The 23,491-nt window shown below is 36.5% G+C and overlaps 1 protein-coding gene and 1 pseudogene across 1 annotated transcript; both read left to right on the forward strand.

Moving 5' to 3' along the window:
- The first annotated feature begins 348 nt into the window (after positions 1-348).
- Positions 349-1,284, forward strand: LOC130860699 (olfactory receptor 147-like). The gene has a single exon (XM_057749266.1). The coding sequence runs from the start codon at positions 358-360 to the stop codon at positions 1,282-1,284; it is 927 nt and encodes a 308-aa protein (XP_057605249.1). The 5' UTR covers positions 349-357.
- Positions 1,285-12,609: 11,325 nt separating this feature from the next.
- LOC130860703 (olfactory receptor 8B3-like) lies at positions 12,610-13,531 on the forward strand (annotated as a pseudogene).
- Positions 13,532-23,491: the final 9,960 nt, after the last annotated feature.

The following is a 23,491-nucleotide window of genomic DNA, read 5'->3' on the forward strand; positions in this document are numbered from 1 at the left end:
GTTCAAGTGAATGAGGAAATGTTGAGATGAGAGTAGAACAATTCTCCAGATTCATCCCTCTTCTCCCTTGGTTTTTCTAGCAGGTATGTTTGCATATTGTAGCACTGGCCTTGCCTTTGGAGGCTAGGTTTGTGATGCCCTTTGCTATATTTAGCTTATAGAAGTTCTAATAAAGGGCAAGTCCACATCACTCTGCATCATGATAATGGTAAAGGCAGATTCTATGGGACCATGTTGTGATAGTGTCATGCACCGGCACTGTATATACTCTTTGTACAATGAGACACCGTGGGAACACCTGAGTTTTTTGCTAATGAAACACTTTTCTCCTGTGTCCACAGACTCCCTTGGAGAAGAATGCATCCTGGAAATGGCACTTTTGTAACCAAATTCATTCTTTTGGGATTAACAGACCAACCAGATCTCCAACTCCCCCTGTTCTTCCTGTTTCTAGGAATGTATGTGGTCACTGTGATTGGAAATTTGGGCTTGATAATCCTAATTGTGCTAAATTCACATCTACACACTCCCATGTACTTTTTCCTCTTTAACTTGTCCTTTACGGACCTCTGCTATTCTTCTGTGTTTACACCCAAAATGCTGATTAACTTCATATCAAATGAGAATATTATTTCTTACATGGGGTGCATGACCCAGCTCTACTTTTTCTGTTTTTTTGTCATTTCTGAAATCTATGTGCTGACATCAATGGCCTATGATCACTATGTGGCCATCTGTATCCCACTTTTGTATAACATTGTCATGTCTCCTAGAGTGTGTTCCAGCCTTATGCTTGCTTCATACTTGATGGCATTTTCTGGTGCCATGGCTCACACTGGATGCATGCTGAGACTGACCTTCTGTGATGCCAACATCATCAACCATTACTTCTGTGACGTCCACCCTCTGCTCCAGCTCTCCTGCACGAGCACCTACATCAATGAGCTGGTAGTTTTCATCGTGGTGGGCATCAACATCACTGTGCCCAGTCTCACCATCTTTGTCTCTTATGGTCTCATCCTCAGCAACATCCTCCACATCCCCTCCAAGGAGGGCAGGTCCAAAGCCTTCAGCACCTGCAGTTCCCACATAATTGCTGTTTCTCTGTTCTTTGGATCATGTATATTTATGTATCTCAAACCATCCTCTGCTGGTTCTATGGATGAGAGAAAAATCTCTTCTCTCTTTTATACCAATGTGGTTGCCATGATGAATCCTTTAATCTACAGTTTGAGAAATAAAGATGTGAAAATTGCTCTGAGAAAAACTCTGAGTAGGAGATAGTTTTGATTAGAAACAATATCTCTCTGTGCATTTAGTCACAGAGCAGGAAGATTCTGTTTTTAATTATAATGATTTTATTGATAGTCATTTCTTTTTCACCAAGTGGTAGGAAATCATAATCTTCTTTCAATTTATTTCCATTTTTTGTAGAGAAAGTCTTCTTACCATTTGCACAGTTTCATTTCCTTCATGTTTCCATTTATTAATAGTATTAAGAAAAATTTATTATCTTTAGGTTTTTTTTCTTTATCATTTTCAACATTTTCCCCCTCTGGAAATAGAAGACTGGTCTGCAGATGATCAAATCAGGGAACATTAGGGTGACATAGTGTCATTGGAGGTGTCTTATCTGCTACTTGCCATTGGAAGCATGAATCAGACAATGTTTTCTCTTCCTATCTTTCCAGTCTTCCTTGAGCAAGAATGTATCTCCTTTACCACTTAAGATGGAAGTTTCCATAATGACCTCTAAGTATAACCTACTTTGCATCTGTAATCACTATACATTATGCTTCCTTGGCAAAGGATTTCCTTACTCTTGCACAGCCAGTCCTGCACATAACAGATTGTTAATATGTATTGTTTGGATGGGAAAGTATAGCTCAGATTTCTTATTGCTTTATTTACAGTTGTATATCTTTTTAAATGAAAACATCTAGACTAAATTCAATCTTATGATGTAAAGTCTAGTAATTTTCTCAGTATGCTTTGCTTCTGCATTATCTCATTATTTTTGTTTCAGTGGACATGTCATAGGAGAAAATATTCTAATTTGAAAGTTGACTGTGCTTTGTCTCTGGTTGGTACATTAATTTTTCTCAGTATGGGTATTGCTTTTTTAGTTTTTTGTTTACAAAAATTTTGTTTTGTTATTGTTATTGTTAGGAAAGAGGGGGCCTTTTGGACTATTATACTGCAGAGATTATTGGCTCAAATTAGAACATTACTTCTTGCACAAAATTAAGAAAAAAAACTTTGGAATACTCACCAGTGTTTGTAACTCAGGGAACAAGGTATGGTGGATTAAAGAGCCTAGAATCCTGTCATGAGGCCAAGACTCAACATGACACATGGCCAATAAATAAGAGGTCCCTGTGGGGAGTGGTCCTGAGCCTTAGGAAATGAATTTTTAACATGGATTTTTGACCTGTTCCATATAGTGCAGTTAAGTATATAGTCCATAAAGCTTTCATAAACTTGTGATGCACAATAACCATACAATAATAGTGTTTCATGAAATGAAGGTAGAAAAGCTGTGGCTACATTTGAGGAGGAAGTTAGAGGACACTTTTTCAGAAGATAAAATAGTGATTAGTGTTTAAAACTCAAATTGGGGTAAGGAATTTAGAAAAAAAAATGAAAATAAAAGCCTATTTTTATGATTCTCCTCTTTTTCCTGGAAGACCCTAGAAATATTAAGGAGACCACAGGACTTCTATGGATAGGATAAAAACTTAAGTTATTTGATAATGAAAAAAGTTAAACCCACCAACCTCCAACCTTGCATGTGTGACCTGGGCACAACTAAATGACTCCTGCTTTTGTTGGTTTCCATATGCTATTTCCTTATGGATTTTTAAGGTATAAATTCTCAAACTACTGTTAGAAAAATGATAATTTGAAAGAAATGTTTGATGACTAATTTGTGTTGTGATGATATGTTTTCTAGAATAGGATGTTGGATTACTTTCCTTTTGAGAAAATATGGAAAAATGGTTACTCTAAAATGCTTAAGCCTTATTAATCAAGTGGCAATTTCAACATTTTGTAGCATACCTTTAATAACATTTTAATCTAATTTTATTTGTTTTCTAATCTCCACTCAAGAGTTAGATGATCTTTTACATCAGTATCAGAAATCTTTTTTTGAATATGTCTACTCGGCTAAAGGAAACAAAAGCAAAATTAAACAAAAGGGACTACATCAAACTGAAAAGACATTGCACAGCACAGGAAACTCAACAAAATGAAAAGGCAACCTACTGAATGGGAGAAGATATTGCAAACAATATACTTGAAAACAGGCTAATATTCCAAATATATGAATAACCCACATTACTCAACATCCAGAAAACAAAGAACCCAATTAAAAATGGGCAGAGGAACTGGACAGACATTTTTTCAAAGACATACAGATGACTATTAGACACATGAAAAGATGCTCAACTTCATTAATATTCTGGAAAATGCAAATCAAGCCCAAGGAGATACATTACTACTGAGAAAATGTCAAACAAAAAGACAACAAAAAAATTGTTGTTGAGGATGTGGAGAAAAGGGAACCCTCATGCACTGTTAGTGGGAATGTAAACACAGTGGAAAACTGTATGAAGGTTCCTCAAAAATTAAAAATAGAACTACAATACAGTCCAGCAATTTCCCTCTTGGGTATTTAGCTGAAGAAAAGAAAAACACTAACTCAAAAGGATATATGTAGCCTGCAGTTCATTGCAGCATTGTGTATAATCGCCAAGATATGGAAGCAACCTAAATGCCCATCAACAAATGAATGGATAAAGAAGATGTGGCATATATACGCAATGGAATATTACTCAGCTATAAAAAGGGATGAGATGGAGCTATATGTAATGAGGTGGATAGACCTAGAGTCTGTCATACAGAGTGAAGTAAGTCAGAAAGAGAAAGACAAATATTGTATGCTAACTCACATATACGGAATCTAAAAATGGTACTGATGAACTCAGTGACAAGAACAAGGACGCAGGTGCAGAGAATGGACTGGAGAACTCTAGGTTTGGGAGGGGGCGGGGGGTGAAGGGGAAGCTGAGACGAAGCGAGAGAGTAGCACAGACATATATATACTACCAAGTGTAAAATAGATAGCCAGTGGGAAGTTGTTGTATAACAAAGGGTGTTCAACTCGAGGATGGAAGATGCCTTAGAGGACTGGGACGGGGAGGGTGGGGGGGACTCGAGGGAGGGTGGGGGGGGAATCAAGTGAGGGAGGGAATACGGGGATATGTGTATAAAAACAGATGATTGAACTTGGTGTACCCCCCCCAAATAAATAAATAAATAAATAAATAAATAAAATAAAATAAGTAAATAAACCAAATTCATAGAAACAAACAAACAAAAAAGAAATCTTGCCATTTGGGACAACATAAATGGACCTATAGGTTATTATGCTAAGTAAGTCAAAGAGAGAAAAACAAAACCTGATTTCACTTATATGTGGAATCTAAAAAACAAAATAAATGAGTAACCATAACCAAACAGAAACTGTTACAGATACAGATACAGAGAACTAACAGATTGTTGCCATATGAGACAGAGAGGGGGCAGGAGAGAAACTGGTGAGAGAGATTAAGAGGTACAACTTTCCAGTTACAAAATAAACAAATGATAGGTGTGAAATGTAGGGGAATATAGTTGATTATAACATAATATCTTTGTATGGTGAAAGATGATGACTAAACTTATAATGGTGTTAGTTTTGAAAGGTATAGAACTATCAAATTACTTTGTTACACATTAGGAACTAACATAACGTTGTAGCTCAATTATACTTTAAAAGCAAACAAACAAACAAATGTATAGAAAAACAGATCAGATTTTTTGGTTACCAGAGGTGGGGTCTCGGGGAAGGGGAAATTGGATGAAGAGTGTTAAATAATACAAACGTTCAGGTATAAGATAAATAAGTACCAGATGTAATATACAGTGTGATAAATTTAAATAGCACTGCTCTGTGTTATATGTGAAAGTTCTTAAGAGAGGAAATCCTAAGAGTCCTTATCACAAGGAAAAAATACGTTTTTTTCTTTTCTTTTCTTTTGTATCCATATCAGATGATGGATATTCACTAAACTTACTGTGTTAATCATTTCATGATGTATGTAAGTCAAATCATTATGCTATACACCTTAAACTTACACAGTGCTGTAACCAATTATATCTAAATAAAAGTGGAATAAACAAATACTTTTAAAACTGGAAAAAAAAACCTAGATGTCCCTTATATTCTTACATGTGTTAGAATTTTTAATGTATTCTGGATACTAGGTACTTATCATACATAGCATTTACAAGTTTATCTTTCATTCTGTGAATCCCCTATTCATTCTCTTGGTGATATTTGTGGAAACTCAAAAGTTTCTGATTTGATGATGTTCAATTCATCTGTTTTTTTCTTTTTTCTTTTTTTTTTCAATCTTTATTGGAGTAGAATAGCTCTACACTGTTGTGCCAGCTTCCGCTGTACAATAAAGCAAATAAGCTATATTTATACATATATCCCCATGTGCCTTCCTCTTGAGCCTGCCTCCTGCCCTCCATATCCCACCCCTCTAGGTCATCAGCAATCACTGAGTTGATCTCCCTGTGTTAGGAAGTTGCTTCCCACTAGCTATCTATTTTACATTTGGTAGTGTATAACCGTCAATACTACTTTTTCACTTTGTCCCAGCTTCTACTTCCCCCTCTCACTCTGTGCTCAAGTCTGTTATCTACATCTCCATCTTTATTCTTGTCCTGTCACTGGGTTCATCAGAACCATGCTTTTTTAGATTACATATATATGGGTTAGCATATGGTATTTTTTTTTTCTCTTTCTGACTTACTTCACTCTGTATGATAGACTCTAGGTCCATTCACCTCACTATAAATAACTCAATTTCATTCCTTTTTATGGCTGAGTAATATTCCATTGTTTATATGCACCACATCTTCTTTATCCATTCATCTGTTGATGGGCATTTAGGTTGCTTCCATGTCCTGGCTATTGTAAATAATGCTGCAATGAACATTGTGGTGCATGTATCTTTTTGAATTATGGTTTTCTCTGGGTATATACCCAGCAGTGTGATTGCTGGGTCATATGGTAGTTCTATTTTTAGTTTTTTAAGGAACCTCCATACTGTTTTCCATAGTGGCTGTATCACTTTGCAGTCCCACCAGCAGTGCAGGAGGTTTCCCTTTTCTCCACAGCCTCTCCAGCATTTATTGTTCCTAGATCTTTTGATGATAGCCATTCTGATGGGTGTGAGGTGATACCCCATTGTGGTTTTGACTAACATTTCTCTAATTATTAGTGATGTCGAGCATTTTTTCATGTGTTTTTTGGCCATCTGTATGTCTTCTTTGGAGAAGTGTCTGTTTAGGTCTCCTGTCCATTTTTGGATGGGGTTGTTTGTTTTTTTTGATATTGGGCTGCATGAGCTGCTTATATATTTTGGAGATAAATTTTTGTCAGTTGCTTCATTGGCAAGTATTTCCTCCCACTCCAAGGGATGTCTTTTTGTCATATTTATGGTTTCATTTGCTGTGCAAAAACTTTTAAATTTCATTAGGTCCCACTTGTTAATTTTTTTTTTTATTTCCTTTACTCTAGTAGGTGGGTCAAAAAATATCTTTCTGTCCTTTATGTCATAGAGTGTTCTGCCTATGTTTTCCTCTAAGAGTTTTATAGTGTCAGGCCTTACATTTAGATCATTGATGCATTTTGAGTTTATTTTTCTATATGGTGTTAGGGAATGTTCAAAATTCATTGTTTTAGAGGTGGCTGTCCAGTTTTCCCAGGACCACTTATTGAAGAGGCTGTCTTTCCTCCATTGTATATTCTTGCCCTCTTTGTCAAAGATAAGGTGACCATATGTACATGGGTTTATCTCTAGCCTATCTTTCTCTATCTCTATCTCTCTCTATCTAAGGTGGGTTTTCTATCCTGTTCCATTGATGTATATTTCTGTTTTTGTGTCACTACCATACTGTCTTGATTACTGTAACTTTGTAGTATAGTCTGAAGTCAGGGAGCCTAATTCCTCCAGCTCCATTTTCTCTCCTCAAGATTGCTTTGGCTATTCAGGGTCTTTTGTGTTTCCATATAAATTGTATAATTTTTTGTTCTAGCTCTGTGAAAAATGCAATTGGTAATTTGGTAGGGATTGCATTGAATCTGTAGATTGTTTTGCGTACTATAGTCATTTTCACAATGTTAATCCTTCCAACCCAAGAACATGGTATATCTCCCCATCTGTTTGTGTCATAATTGATTTCTTTCATTTGTGTCTTATAATTTTCTGCATACAGGTCTTTGCCTCCTTAGGTAGGTTTATGCCTGGGTATTTTATTCTTTTTGTTGCAATGGTAAATTGGGGTGTTCCCTTAATTTCTCTTTCTGATTTTTCATTGATGGTGTATAGAAATGCAAGGGATTTCTGTGCATTAATTTTATATCCTGAAACTTTACCAAATTCTGTGATTAACTGTTTTCTGGTAACATCTTTAGTTTTTCTATATATAGTATCATGTCCTCTGCAAACAGTGACTGTTCTACTTCTTCTTTTCCAAATTGGATTCTTTTATTTCATTTTATTCTCTGATTCCTGTGGCTAAAACTTCCAAAACTATGTTGAATAATACTGGTGAGAGTGGGCACCCTTGCCTTGTTCCTGATCTTAGAGGAAATGCTTTCAGTTTTTCATCATTGAGGATGATGTTGGCTGTGGGTTTGTCATATATGGACTTTATTATGTTAAGGTAGGTTCCTCTATGCCCACTTTCTGGTGAGTTTTTATCATAAATTGGTGTTGAATTTTGTCAAAAGCTTTTTTGCATCTATTGAGATTATCATATGGTTTTCAAACCTTCAATTTGTTAATATGGTGTATCACATTGACTGATTTGCATATAGTGAAGAATCTTTGCATTCCTGGGATAAACCCCACTTGATCATGGTGTATGATCCTTTTACTGTGCTGTTGGATACTGTTTGCTAGTGTTTTGTTGAGAATTTCTGCATTGATGTTCATCAGTGATATTGGCCTGTAATTTTCTTTTTTTGTGACATCCTTGTCTGGTTTTGGTTATCAGGGTGATGGTGGCCTAGTAGAATGAGTTGGGAACAGACAAAACCTAGTAGAATGAGTTGGGAACAGACAAAACCAAAGACAGGTGGTAATAGCAACACTAAGCAGTCAAAATCACACAAAGAGATGTATACATTTGCAGTCTGAAAAAAAAAGAAGTAAAGAAGAGGAAAAAAAAGAAAAGAAAAAGAGAAAGAACAAAGAAGAGTAATCAAGCCAATAAAAAACCCACATACAAATATATACAGTAAAGATTAACAAATGCATAAAACCAGAAACAAGTCAAACAAACCAGAAAGTCCTCCAATAGTTCTAAGTAGGTCTCTGCACCTGCTGTGAGGACTGTGGAGAGCTCAGACTGTGATCTGGTCTTAGTCCTGAGCGTATTTGACCCCACAGTCCATAGTTGCCCCATAAGTCTACAGCCTCTATTGTAGAAACACTCATCTATTCAAGTAATCCACAGATGCATGGTCTATCAAGCTGATTGTAGGTATTAAATCTGCTCCTCCTGTGGCTGTTTCCCTTTCTCTTTTTTGGTCCTACAGTCCCTAAGGATCAGTTTTGGCTTTTTTCCCGTCTCTGTGTGTGGGCTGCTCTCAGGAGTTGGTTCCCTGCCCAGGCAAGATGGGACAAAAGAGGGTGATTGGGGCTCACTTGCAAACTCAGGCAGGTGGTAGGGAGGGATATGGCAATCTAATTGAAATTTGTGGGAGTGCTTACAGCAGTGGAGGTTGGAGGGCGGCATGAGCCTGATATGTGCTGTGCATTCTCCCATGGAAGTTGGTCCTGAACTCAGGACCCTTGGCAGTGGTGGGCTGCACCTGCTGCTGGGCGTGTGTGGCCAATGACCTGCCTTGCACATCGGACCCTTGGTGGCCACAGCTGCAGGCTCTATGTTCTGATTTAGCAGTCATGGTTGGTAGCGGTGCTCACACAGGCACTGCTTTGCAGCCTGTGAGCTCGCAGACCAGGAAACTCCACTCAAGCACCCCAAAACAAAGGTCTCCTACCTCTCTGTCAGGCCCAGGCTTTTCCCCAGATTCCCTCCCAGCTAGCTGTGGTGCAATATCTCCCCAGGCTGTTTTCATGCAGCCAACCCCAGTTCTCCCCTTGGTGTCTTTTCTCTGAAGCCCAGGCCTCGGTGCCCAGACCCTACCCACTGCTGTGGGTGAGTAGACTAGCATCTCAGGCTGGGGGAGTGCTTGGCACAGATGCTCCGGTGAGAATCTTTCCGCTCTGCTCTCCATGTACCTGTTGTTGCTCTCTCCTCTGGGGGCTCCAAAGCTCCCCTTGTTTGTCCCCACTAGTGAGGGGGCTTCCTAGTGTATGGAAGCTTTTTCCCCTTCACAGCTCCCTCCCAGAGGTTCACATCTCTGTGAGATGCCTTTGTCTCTTCTTTTCCCCTTTTTTGTTTTGTGCTACCCTGTTATGTGGGGGTTTTCTTACCTTTTTGGAAGTCTGAGGTCCCCTGCCAGCGTACGGATGGTGTTCTGTAGGAGCTTTTCCACATGTTGATGTATTCTTGATGTATTTTTGATGTATTTGTGGGGAGGAAGGTGATCTCCACATCTTCTCCACCATCTTCCCATGTGTTCTTTTTTTCTTTTTCATTTGTCCTTTATGATTCATATCTCAGAAACAATTGTCCATGCCAAAGTAAAATATGTTTTGTTGAAAAGACTATTCTTTTTACAACATAGACTTGGCATCCCTGCTGAAAATCAAGTGAACATAAATGTAAAGGTTTATTTTTGGACTCTCTAATATATATGTTTTATGTGTGAAGGCACTCCTTTTTTGGAGCAGTTTGAAGACTTTTTTTGAGAGTTTTATGCTTCTAATAAGAGAGCCCTCTTTTATTATAAAATTATATTCTTTCCTCCCTGCTTCCACTAAATATAAGCTGTGTGTGTGTATATAAATACAGACTTTATATATGTTTATTTTTCACATACAAACACATATATATTTCTAAAATGGATTGGACTACCCAAGTGCAGTTGCATGGTCTCAGAAAAGTAAACATTCTCCAATTTTCTTTTTTAGGTTTTTGAGAAGGTTAAAATTTTTACAATGTGTATAAAATTCTTCTATCAATCAAAATGGTACTTTCATGGATTCTTACCAAAGATAATTCTGATTCAGTTTCTTCTCTGGTTTCAACCAAGACTTAATCATAGTTTTGAGAATTATATTTTTACTACAAAGCTTCAGTTTTCAAGTGGAAAATGGAGAACCATTGAAAGTTCTTGAACTAGGGAGGGACAGAGCTTTACTTTCAGACTTTGCTCTACAGGATATGTGCATGGCTAAATAAGAGGGATTATGTGGGGAAATGCTAGAATAATAGAAGCGACTATAGTTCAACATTACAATAGTTGGATTTTAACATAAAAATTCAGAAGTTGTGTGGTGGCTGAGGAACATGGATGGAAGTCTTTGTAGATGCTATGGCTTAGCATAAGAGAGATGTTGAATATATTCTGAAGGTTCTCAGGCAAAAAAAAACATGATTTTCAGAAATATTTATTGAGTTCTTCTATGTACTCTGCATTGCTCTTAGATACAGTAGCCAAGTAGTAAACAAGATAGAATAAATATTTGTCCTTATATAATTTACAGTTTATAGAGGAACACAGGGATTTAGGGGAATTAAAAAGTCTGATGAGTGTTATGATGGAGAATCTACTGGAATTTATGAGAACATAATGACATCTGACATTTATTGACCTTTTACCATATGCCAGGCACTGTCCCAACCATTTTACTTAGGGTTTTTCATTTAATTAACAGCAGCCCAATGAAAGAGATGCTATATTTACCATCCCTATATTACAAATTTGAATGGAGAGATTAAGAAACTAGCCCAAAGTGTCATAGTTTGTAAGTGTGTAAGTAGGAAATTAAGATTCACAACACTCTAACTCCATAGCTCCTACTTTTTCTGTGATGGGAAAAAATTGATAACCTTAGTTACTGAAATGTTACAGAAAATGACCCAGCAGGAGAGTCAGGTAATAATTTCCAGTAGGTGTTTAAAAGTATAAACTACAGAAGGGATATAAAACATTGAAAATTATTTCAGACATAACTCAAAGAGAAAACAGCTGAAATGAACTACCACAACATTTGAAAAATTTCAGATAAAGAAATGAGGAAATATGTAAGTAGGACTCTTGTGGAAATATGTCCATTTAGAGATTGAGAATGTAGTAACTTTCCTTTCATAGGTGAAGATAATGAGGAGATGGGAATTTACTTTGGATCTCCACTGAGGGATGTACAATCCCTAGAGTAAAGTGAAAGTGAGTAAAAGAGTGAGTCGCTAAGGAACTAAAGACACATCATGATCCTGAATATATAATTTCCTTATTATCTTTTATACATATAATCTAGTCCCTGGGGAAGAGACTGAGCAAGCTTCTAGCCTGTTTTTAACCAAGTGCATTACATCATTACACTCACATTAAGTCTTCTGTGTCTAATCAAGTAGCACATGTGGTAATAATAGGGCTTTATTTTTCTCTGCCTCTTGAAGGGACTAAAAATAATTGTCAGAAATTATAGTAGTTCAGAAGGATTTCCAGGGAATATGTCTATTAATGTCTAGGCTGTCTCCTTTAGAATCAAAGGAATCAAGCCTCAAGAACCTGACATTTCCTTTCCAGTACAAACAGGGTAAAGACCAAGTATAAGGGAGCCAGCCCTGAGGTTTTCTGAACTAAGGAGGGTAAGTTTCTGGATTCAGTTTACAGTAATGTATTCCTTGTTTTGAGATGAATGTCTAGGTACCAAACTATGGGCATTGGTTCACATTTTGTGTAGTTCTGAGACTCAAATGAAGCTGGTGGAAAAATCTGTTTGGGGGCAATGGGGGGAGGTCAGAGAATGTTCAGAGTCATTAGGGGGCTCAAAGGATACATAAGTCAGGAAGTTTCTCTAGTTAGGTGGACCTCTCACTCTTCTACCTTTATGGCTTTTACTCACAAGTGACGGGGGGGAGACTTAACCTCCCATAGATGGTATCTTCATTTTGGACTAGAAATGGTGTTCTTGGTACATACCATGTCAAGTCTAATCTGCATTAGAGGCCAGCACCAGGTTGCGAGGGTCACTACCTCCAGTTTTACTGATGAAGGAAATGTTCAAGTGAATGAAGAAATATTGAGATGAAAGTAATGCAATTCTGTCCTGATCTACCTTTCTTCTCCTTTGATTTTTCCAGAGTTATCTTTGCATATGGTCTTCCCTCTGTAGGCTAAGTTTGTGATGTCTTTGTTATATTTAGCTTATAAAAGCTCTAATAAAGTAAAAGTCCATGTAACTCTGTATCATAATGATAGTAAAGGCAGATTCCCTGGATCTAGGTAGGGTCTAGTTTCGGGCATTCCCAGTGTTTACCCTCCCTTGTAGGGTGAGATATTATGGGAAGAACTGATTGTTGTCTAATATAACCCTTTTGTCATGTGTCCACAGATTCCCTTGGAGAATAATGGCTCCTGGAAATGGCTCTTTTGTAACCAAATTCATTCTTTTGGGATTAACAGACCAACCAGATCTCCAACTCCCCCTGTTCTTCCTGTTTCTAGGAATGTATATGGTCACTGTAATGGGAAATTTGGGCTTGTTAGTCCTAATTGTGCAAAATTCACATCTACACACCCCCATGTACTTTTTCCTCTTTAACTTGTCCTTCACAGACCTCTGTTATTCTTCTGTGTTTACACCCAAAATGCTGATTAACTTCATATCAAAGAAGAATATTATTTCTTATATGGGGTGCATGGCTCAGCTCTACTTTTTCTGTTTTTTTTTATATTTCTGAAATCTATGTGCTGACATCAATGTCCTATGATCGCTATGTGGCCATCTGTAACCCACTTCTTTACAACATTGCCATGTGCCCTAGAGTGTGTTCCAGCCTTATGCTTGGTTCATACTTGATGGCATTTTCTGGTGCCATGGCTCACACTGGATGCATGCTGAGACTGACCTTCTGTGATGCAAACATCATCAATCATTATTTCTGTGATATTCACCCTCTGTTCCAGCTCTCCTGCACAAGTACCTACATCAATGAGCTTGAACTTTTCATTGTGGGAGGCATCAACATCACTGTGCCCAGTCTCACCATCTTTGTCTCTTATGGTCTCATCCTCACCACCATCCTCCACATCCGCTCCACGCAGGGCAGGTCCAAAGCCTTCAGCACCTGCAGTTCCCACATAATTGCTGTTTCTCTGTTCTTTGGATCATGTATATTTATGTATCTCAAACCATCTTCTGCTGGTTCTATGGATGAGAGAAAAATCTCTTCTCTCTTTTATACCAATGTGGTTTCTATGATGAACCCCTTAATCTACAGTTTGAGAAATAAAGATGTGAAAATTGCCCTGAGAAAAACTCTAGAGTAGGAGACAGATTTGATTACAAACTTTTTCTCTCTGTGTAGTTAGTCACAGAGCAGGAGGATTCTATGGTTAATTATAATAATTTTATTAACAATCTTCTTATCTTATTTTTTCTCACCATGTTGAAGGAAGTTTGAGTCTTCTCTCAATTTATTTTCAGTTTTTGTAGAGTAGGGTTTCTGTCTTTCCTCACTATTTGCACATTTTGCTTTCCTCACCTTTTCCCACTTATTCTTACTAGTAAGGAGAATAGTATTATCTCTGAGTTTTTTCTTTATCATTTGAACTATTTTCCCCTCTGGAAATAGAAGACTGCTCTATAGATGATGAAATTTGGGAACATTGGGGTGACATAGTGTCATTGGGGACATCTTATCTGCAACTTGCCATTGGAACTATGAATCAAACGATGTTTGCTCTTCCCATCTTTTCATCCTTCACTGAGCAAGAATATTTATTTCTCTTTTAATGCCTGAGATGGAAGGTTCCATAATGACTGTTAAGTATATTTCACTTTGTATCTGTAAACGCTGCACATTATGCTTCCTTTTGCAAAGGGTTTTCTTACCTTTGCATACCCAGTCCTGAATATAACAGATTGTCAAGATATATTTATTGCCTGTATGGAATAATAAAGCCAAGAGTAGTTATTGCTTTATTTGCAGTTGTGTATTGTTTTAATGCAAAAGTCTAGACTAAATTTGGCTTTCTGATTTCATATCCACTAACATTAATACACTTTGTTTCTACTTCATCATAATATTTTTGTTTCAGTATACATGGCACAGAAGAAAATATCCTAGTTTGAAAGCTGAACGTACTTTGTTCCAGGGTGATACACGAATTCCTCTTTCTTGGTTGTTTTTGTTTAGGAATACAGTTTTCTGGTTTTTTGTTTCTTTGTTTTCTGTTTGTTTTATTTTGGTTGTTGTTATTGTTCTTGGGAAAGAGGAATCCTTTTGGATTAGTATTCTAGGGAGATGATTGGCTCAAATAGAAATCTCAGTTCTTCCACAAAATTAAAAAAAAAACAATTTTGGAATGTTTACAAATGTTTGTAATTCTTAGAATAAAGCATGGGGGAGAGAGAAGCACAGATTCATGTCATTAGGCCAAGACTCAACGAGACACATGGCCAATAAATAAGAGGTCTCCTGTGGATAGTGTTCATGAGGCTTAGGAACTGCATTTTAACATGAATTTTTGTCCTGTTACATCTAGTACAGTAAATATATAGTCCATAAAGCTTTCATAAACTTATGCTGCACAATGACCATATGTTAGTAGTATTTGGGGAAATACAGGTGGAAAAGCTGTGGTTACATTTGAGGAAGAAGTTAGAGAGAGGACATTTTTTTTTCAGGAGATAAAATGGTGAGTAGTAATTAAGGCTCAAATCAGGAAGAAGGAATCTGGAAAGAAATGCATAATAAAATCCCACTTTTACAATTTTCCTCTCCTTTCTGGAAGGCCCTAGAAATACTATGGAGATTATAGGATTTCTCTGACTAGGATAAAAACTTAAGTTTTTTGATGTTTAAAAAAGTGAAACCTACCAGCCTCCATCCCTTTGGTGTAACCTGGGCACAACTAAGTCACTCCTACTTTTGTTGGCTTCAATATGCTACTTCCTTAAGGATTCCAAGGTATAAAGTCCTCAAAATGCTGTCAGAACAGTGATAAGTTGAATGAAATATATGGTAAATAAATCAAATTGTGACGATGTCTTTTTAGGATGTTCGATTATTTTTCTTTTGAGAAAATTGGGGAATGGTTACTTTAAAATATTCAAGCCTTAGTAATAGACAATTTCAACATCTTTTAAGATAACTTTAATATTTTTTGTTTTACTTGTTTTCTAATCTCTAGTCAAGAATTAGATATTGTGAATTTAGCAACACTCATATGTTTGCTTTTTTGGGTTTCCACCTCGACTTATGGTTTTAACTCCTTGCTAAATCCTTGACTTATGGTTTTAAATGACCACTCATATCACATCCTAGATCTCAGTATCAACATGTATGATTTTCAGTTAAGTTCTATTTGTATAAAATAGTTGACCTAGGTTGGTGTTTCTGGTTTTTTTTTTTTTTCAATGTACTTACTGTCCCTTTTTATAAAATTGTTTTTCTTATTGAGAGATAAGTATATCTAAATAAGTAAATAATAATTACACTATCTAGGAACCTTTGTAGGCATTGCAGAGGTGCATCTATTCCATTATGTATTTTATCACTGTTTGAGGTGCCAAAAATGTGTTAAAGCTGGTCAAAAATCTTTCATTTGAGAAGCCTCAAAATACAAACTAAATTTGTTTCATTTTTAGAAAAAATAAACTTCCTTTCAAATTAGTTTTTATTCTTTCAAATTACTTTGGAAAAAAATCAAAAGTTTAAATACCACTTGTAAATGGTATGTTTGCTAAAGTTTTAAAAGAAGCAGCTTATAATTTCTTGTTAACAACTCAATCTGCACATGTCTGTTTGGACCTCACTAAAAGGAGGGGAATAAAGTTAGGGTGTTTTACATGTATAACACAGAGTTATCCTTTATAATGTTTTGGTTTTTTGTTTTATGCACTAAAGATGTTATAAGAGAAAGAATAATTTTATTGAAGTTGTACAGCTGAGAGTAAAACAGGCAAGCAATGAGTTTCTCCTGTGTCAGTGTAATAGGAAGGGGACTTTTCCAATTCAATGTGAAAACCTGGACTTTCTGGGCAATAACAGAAAATTATCCTCTCAGTTAAACCAGAAAGAAAATTTCCTAACTTTATTAACTCCATCCTCCACTCCTTTACACAGCCTCCCTACAAACACACACACACACACACACACACACACACACACACACACACACACAGAGTGCCTCCAAATCTTGTATTTTCTGAAATCACTACCTAACATCCACTGCATGGCGTGCAACCCACTTTTCATCTTTGCAAGCACATTCCAGGTTCCTGGTTCCATCTCCTGAGACCACGGGCTGAGCTAGAAACACTTGCTGAATCCAGGAAGAAATAATAATCATTGCTTCAACCATTCATTTATGTATGTAAAAACAAAATAAAACACAATACGACAAATTTTGTAACTGCTAAGTGCCTGGCACTTAAGATAATGTCAGAGACAGATATAAAGTTAGATTTTTTATATCCAGTATAGTAAAATTACATCCCATATGGGGATAAATTACAAAATAGGTCTTACATGGTTACAATTATTCCTGAAAATTGATTATGTCAGCAAATGTCTATGTGGGGACGGACATGGTATTTTTCCCTAAGTCTGGCATAGTTGGTGTTTTCTCCACCTTTATGACATTTCACTGTATAATCATTTTAGCATCAGATGAAGTAGGTGGTTTATATGCAGGGCTTTATTGCACAAAATATGTACCTTTGAATGTTAAAATTACTCTCTGTGGGGGGAAGTTTCACATTCTGAGGCTGGGATTTCCATTTCCCTCAGTGAGTGGTTGGCTGATGAGGTCACCTTGGCTGTTTAAAGTCTCTCTGACATCAACCTGAATTAATCCACTTCAAATGTTAATAAAGATAATGTGCAGGGGGGTTACAGTTTGCTTTTAGAAGAGGTGTTGCAGCTTCCTCTGCACTGTTGCATCTGTCAGTGTATGTGTTTTCAGTGGAGAACTTTGAGGTAAATAGGGAAGGGGATCCCAGTTCCTGCCTCATAGATGATGAAACTGATTCTGAGGGATGTTCATGGCTTGTTCCAAATCACAATTAATAAGTTGTACCGCTGAGTCTTGAGTGTTTTGATTTTAAATCTGCCAGGGTTGTTTTTTTAAGGTTTTATACAAAATTTACTATACTTTTTAAAAATCAGTAACCATGAACAATGTTTTTTTTGTTTGTTTGTTTGTTTGTTTTTAGTGAATAAAAATACCTCTGAACACAAATAAGAGCAACATACTCAAATAAGATAAATGGCCAAGAAATGTCTTTTCTATTTCATATTTAACATCTTTATTGGCCAGTTTAGAATGTGTGAATATATTCTTATTTGATACAGGCCTATGCAATAAATGGAAACACAGAAAGGTAGCATATAATATTCATTATTAATATAGGTGCTTCCCCAGGTTCAGCTCAGCACTATATTTTTACTTTCAACATCTTATTTAATCTTCACTTTGATAGGAACCAATATGATTAGCCTGGTGTGGCAGAGACTGCTAGCTGTTCACCTCTTCTTCTAGAACATGTGTTTCTCTGTCTCTCTTGCGGTGAGATATGGTGTGTAACTGTGCCCTATACACAGTCAACACCATTCCAGGGTCAAGGTATGCCCTTTCTACATTTACTTTGACCTTCTGTAGGCTGGATGCAGCTGACAGTGAGGCCCTATGTAGATGATGAAGGTATAAACAAAGCCAGAAAGTGATCGTAATAGAGACCAGATGGAGAATGGAAGAATAGGACACCCAGAAGGCTCTGGGCTGCTGGCAGTGTTCTATTTATAGATATGCATGTTGGTTATACGCTGTTCATTGCATAAAATATATGTGAAGGGTATATTTTATACAATTTCATATGGGTATTTATGTTAAATTTGATGATAAATTAAGGTTACAAAACTTTGATTAGAGCTCTACCGAACATTAACCTAATCCACAAGCAAAGACTGAGAAGAAAGGCCCAAGTGTTACATGTGGAGCAGCCTTCCTAGTACAGAATGCCTCACACAGAAGAACCCAGCAGAGACAGGATAACACATACAGAGTTCTCCAGGCCAGTCCAGGGAAGAGAGACTTCTCTTTACCAGCCCAATTAAGAATTCCCACCAGTCTGTGTGGAGAGAGAAGTTGACGTGCAATCCTATTCTATAGATTCAAAGCATGTTAGATATCACTGTGCTTAAGGTAATGGTATTCTAAAGAGGGCGTGGTTCTCTTTCCATATTATACTTGTATAATTTCTTTTTCTGGATCCTATCTACTTTTTTCACAAAGTGGTTCTTTAAAGAATTTCTTCAGTCATTAGTTTTGACAACTATGTGATAAGTTGAGAATACAGAAAAATACATTTAATCACAAAAAAAAGACTGCTTCAATCACCAGAAATCTTATAAAGCATAATGACTGAAACACAATCAGGCATCATAGCTGTATTTCAAGTTCAGAGGTGATTCAGCAGTAACTTTGTGTTGAGTACCTGGATATTGGGTTACAGCATTATATATCTCATCTGTCTGGAAGCATTGTTTCCGGAGATCAGGATAGACTTGAATCTGAAGGTGGAAATCATCTGTACTTAGTTACTTGGAAATTGAATAAGTAGTTGGTCTTTGGTCTTTCCATGAATATACTCATAGTGTGATTATCATGGCCTTATTCTTTCTATAAATAGGTCACCATATTGGGAACTTATGGACTGAACAATAATTTAATATTTAAAAATGATGAAAAGAATTTTGAAAATTATTGCCAAGCATGATAAGTATAAAAGAACAATAAGAACCATAAAAGACTAAAACCAGGAAGGGCCAAGGGCAAGTGACCCATTCACCCCCACCCTGGGATTAGGAGATGTGAAAAGATTATTACTTTCATAGAACTCTGACTTGAAGTTTTGGATGAAATCCTGAACTAGTAAATTCTGTGAGGGAGAAATTCAGTGAAGTTTTAAAATTTGTTCTTGCATTCCTCAGGCTAAAGACTTTCTAGTACCCTACCATTCAAGTAAAAAGGGGGTGGGGGCTTTTAATTGTCCCTACATTTCTAAACCCCTCCTTTTTCTCTAAGGAAAGCTCAATTTATGGAAACTAGCATCAGTGAAGTGATGTTTCGTGCTTATTGAAATCTTAGTTTGGAATTGGAGCTCATTATAGAAATCGTAACGTGTGCCAGAAAAGAAACTGTGGATCGAACAGTACAGAGTGACATGTCATCTGTCACACCTGAGACCATTTGTTTTGTTGTAGGTACAATTTTAACCTTTCAGCCATACTTCTTACCCTGCTTGGACCCACTATCTTTTTCCTTTTCCTACCCTATTACCTACTGGTCCTATATGGAAGCACGATCTGATTCCCTGAGATGAGGTGAGGTCCCTTCCTTGGCTTTCATCCTATTGGTATTTACTGCCACTGTAGCATGTATCACATTGTATTATAAATATTTTTTACAGGTGTTTGTCAATCTAAATATAATACCACTAGAAGCACATTTTCCCCTCAAAACAAGTGGGCTTTTGCAGAGAGAACACATCCAAACCTATGCATAAAAAAAAACCCACATATGTTGCAATACCATCTCCTTTCTTCAAGGCAGTGGAGAGGTAAATGGAATATTACAACTTCTCACCAGTCTAAGTAGAATAGATACATCCTCACTGAGTATAGTGGATGGAGCTGATTTAGCATGCTGAAGCTTCCACCAAGCTGTTCCTTTCTTGTCTGGACAGGCAGGAAACCCACTACTATGAGCAAGTCTCAGCAGGTGCAAGTCTTGTTGCCTTAGCTGCCCTGAAGGGATTCTACTTTTTCTCTCATGGAGCCACAGAACATAGTCCTGACTCTTGTGGACAGTAGCTGCCCTGATTAATTAACTAGCTACAGGTTTTATATCTCTATATCTATCTATCTATCTATCTATCTATCTATCTATCTATCATCTATCTATCTATCTATCTACCTATCTCACTGACAAGCTTACATTTCAAACATAGAATTGGTGTCTAAACTCATACTACTGTATTATAATCTGAGTGTTTTAGCCAGTTTTTTTTAATACTAATGTGTTTATTTTAATGTCTGTTAAAATATATATAACAAGCTCATCAAACTCATCATCTCACGAAGAACTTTATTTAAGACAAGGCTAAAATCAGTTAACTTGTTTTTTGGAGTTCTGGCCTAGTTCTTTCTTTTTTATTGGAATATACTTGCTTTACACTGTTGTGCCAGTTTCTGCTGTACAGCAAAGTGAATTAACCATAAAAAGGAATGAAATTGTGTCATTTGAAGAGACATGGATGGACCTAGACATTGTCATACAGAGCGAAGTAAGTTAGAAAGAGAAAAATATCGTATATTAATGCATGTATGTGGAATCTAGAAGAATGATGTAGATGGTCCTTTTTGCATAGCCAGTTTTTATTTAAGTCAAATGAGCTTCGATAAATGGGTATTTGAATGAAGAGCCCCAGTTCCCAGTTGAAGATTGTCCTGGGCTTCTCTACCCAGCAAATATCTCCATCCCTTACTGAAATATAAGATCTTTAGGGGTATAACATTACTTTGTTAACTGTTATATCCTCAGTTTCTAGTACATCATGGCTGCTCAACTAAGATTATTTGAATAATTAATGGCTGAGCTACAAAAGTATGCTGCTGACAAGTGGTCATAGTGAGTCACAGGGGTCTGGTGTGTGATGTCTGCTTACTTGAAGTTTAATATAGTGGCTTAATGATTTATTCCTCTCAGATTATTTTTCTTTGCCAGTTAAAATTATTTGGAATGTTTAAGTAAGTATTGAGGTTTATCAGATTTAAAACAGAAGTGCTCGCCTTAAAATCAGAATGTTATTTTATCTGATTAGTATGTAAGCACTGGTAACTATGTAAGCATTGGTAAAAACCTTAAAAGCTATGCAATGCAAAGGTAAAAACATGGCCTTTGAATTTTGAGTTTTACTTAAACACAGTCAAGTATACTTATGACTGCTTTTAATCAATAATCGGAACTTCACATATTTCTAGGTCATTACTTAATTTCACCTCACTCATTCTGACTTAGAACTGTTGATAATATTTTAATTGACATCCCTAAGGCCAGATCTGTATCCATATTAGAATCTATCTTTAAAAAATTAACTTCCTGAGCTACACAAGGTTACATGTGACTTCATCAAAATGAAGAAGCAATTGAATTGGGAATGAAAAAGAAAATTGACCACACTTGTCTTCTGTATTTCCCTTCCTTCTGCAGTAGTCTCATGTTAGGAAACATTAGAGTGCCAGGTCCCTTTAGAGGTGAATCGTTCAGCAGATATGTTGTGTTCATTTATGAATCCAACCAAATTTATTACCATAAATTTTCTCTCATTTAAAAATACAAACACATTATTTGAATAGTAGGTCTTAGAAAACTCTTCAAATGGAATATTTTATTTATTTTTTATTGAAATGTAGTTGATTTACAATGTGTTAATTTCTGTTGTACAGAAAAGTGATTCAGTTATTATATATATGAGTGATTCTGTTTAAATATTCTTTTCCACTATGGTTTATAATAGGATATTGAATATGTTTCCCTGTGCTGTATAGCAGGACCTTGTTGTTTATCCATTGTATGTATAATAGTTTGCATCTGCTAATCCCAAACTCCACTCCATCCCTCCTCCACCACTCTTCCCCCTTGCCAACCACAAGTCTGTTCTCTATGTCTGTGGGTCTATTTCTGTTATGTGGATAAGTTCATTTGTGTCATATTTTAGATTCCACAATTAAGTGATATCATAGGTATTTGTCTTTCTCTGTATGACATTTCACTTGGTATGATAATCTCTAGTTCCATCCATGTTGCTGCAAATGACATTATTTCATTCTTTTTTATGGCTGAGTAGTATTCCATTGTATATATGTACCAGATCTCCTTTATCTAAACATCTGTTGATGGACGTTTAGATTGTTTCCATATCTTGGCTATTGTGAAGAGTGCTGCTATGAATATAGAGATATGTATATCTTTTTGAATTTTAGTTTTGTCTGGATATATGCCCAGGAGTGGAATTGCTAGATCATGTGGTAACTCTATTTTAAGTTTTTAAAGGAACTTCCATACTGTTTTCTATGGTGGCTGTGCCAACTTACATTCCCACCAACGATGTAGGAGGGTTCCCTTTTCTCCATACCCTCTCCAGCATTTGTTATTTGTATGCTTGTTTTTTAAAGCTCTTAATTGGAGTATAATTGCTTTACACTGTTGTGCCAGTTTCTGCTGTGCAACAAAGAGAATCAGCTGTTTTTATACATATATCCCCATATCCTCTCTTTTTAAATCATGGCCATTCATTGCCAAGTACAGTGAAATGATACCTCATACTTTTCATGTGCCTGTTAGCCATCTGTATGTCTTCTTTGGAGAAATGTCTATTTAGTTCTTCTGCCCATTTTTTGATTGGGTTGTTTGGGGGTTTTTTCTTGTTGTTGAGTTGTATTAGCTGTTTGTATCTTTTGGAAATTAAGTCCTTGTTGGTCGCATTGTTTGCAAATATTTTCTCCCATTCCATAGATTGTCTTTTCATTTTATTTATGGTCTCTTTTGATGTGCAAAAGCTTGTAAGTTTGACTAGGTCCCATTTGTTTATTTTTGTTTTTATTTCTATTGCCTTGGGAGACTGACCTAAGAAAACATTGCTATGATTTAAGTCAGACAATGTTTTCCCTGTGTTCTCTTCTAGGAGTTTGATGGTACCATGTCTTATGTTTAAGTCTTTAAGCCATTCAAATGGAATATTTTGGATTCAACCAAATTAAACTTGCCTTTTAAGAACCAGTCTCATAGCAGCCCCACCCCAGCTACATGGCATCTAAGAAGAAGAAGCAATCCAAAGAGAGGACAAACTCTAGGTCAAGAAATGTGTTGTATGTTAAGGATATAAAGATGAATCATAAATTGTTCCTATTTGATTGAGAAAGCAACATTTAAAGTAGTTACCTTGGAAAATATCTTTTTAGGCAGGAGTAACGGCCAAATGCAAATCCCTAAGGTGATACTTTTGGCGTGTTTGAAAAAAAAACCACAGTGGTTGTACTTAAGACAGCAGGGAGGGAGAGAGATGAAGATAAGGACAGAGATGTAACAAGGGGCAACATCCTGTTGATTCTTGGCCATTGTGAAACTTGGTAATTTTCTCTGAGTGAAATGGAATATAGAAATTTAAAACACAATGAGCTGTGTTTTAAAAAGATGATCTTCGTTGCTGTGTTGGGAATA

Source organism: Hippopotamus amphibius, chromosome 9, assembly GCF_030028045.1.
Source record: "Hippopotamus amphibius kiboko isolate mHipAmp2 chromosome 9, mHipAmp2.hap2, whole genome shotgun sequence".
NCBI lineage: Eukaryota > Metazoa > Chordata > Mammalia > Artiodactyla > Hippopotamidae > Hippopotamus > Hippopotamus amphibius.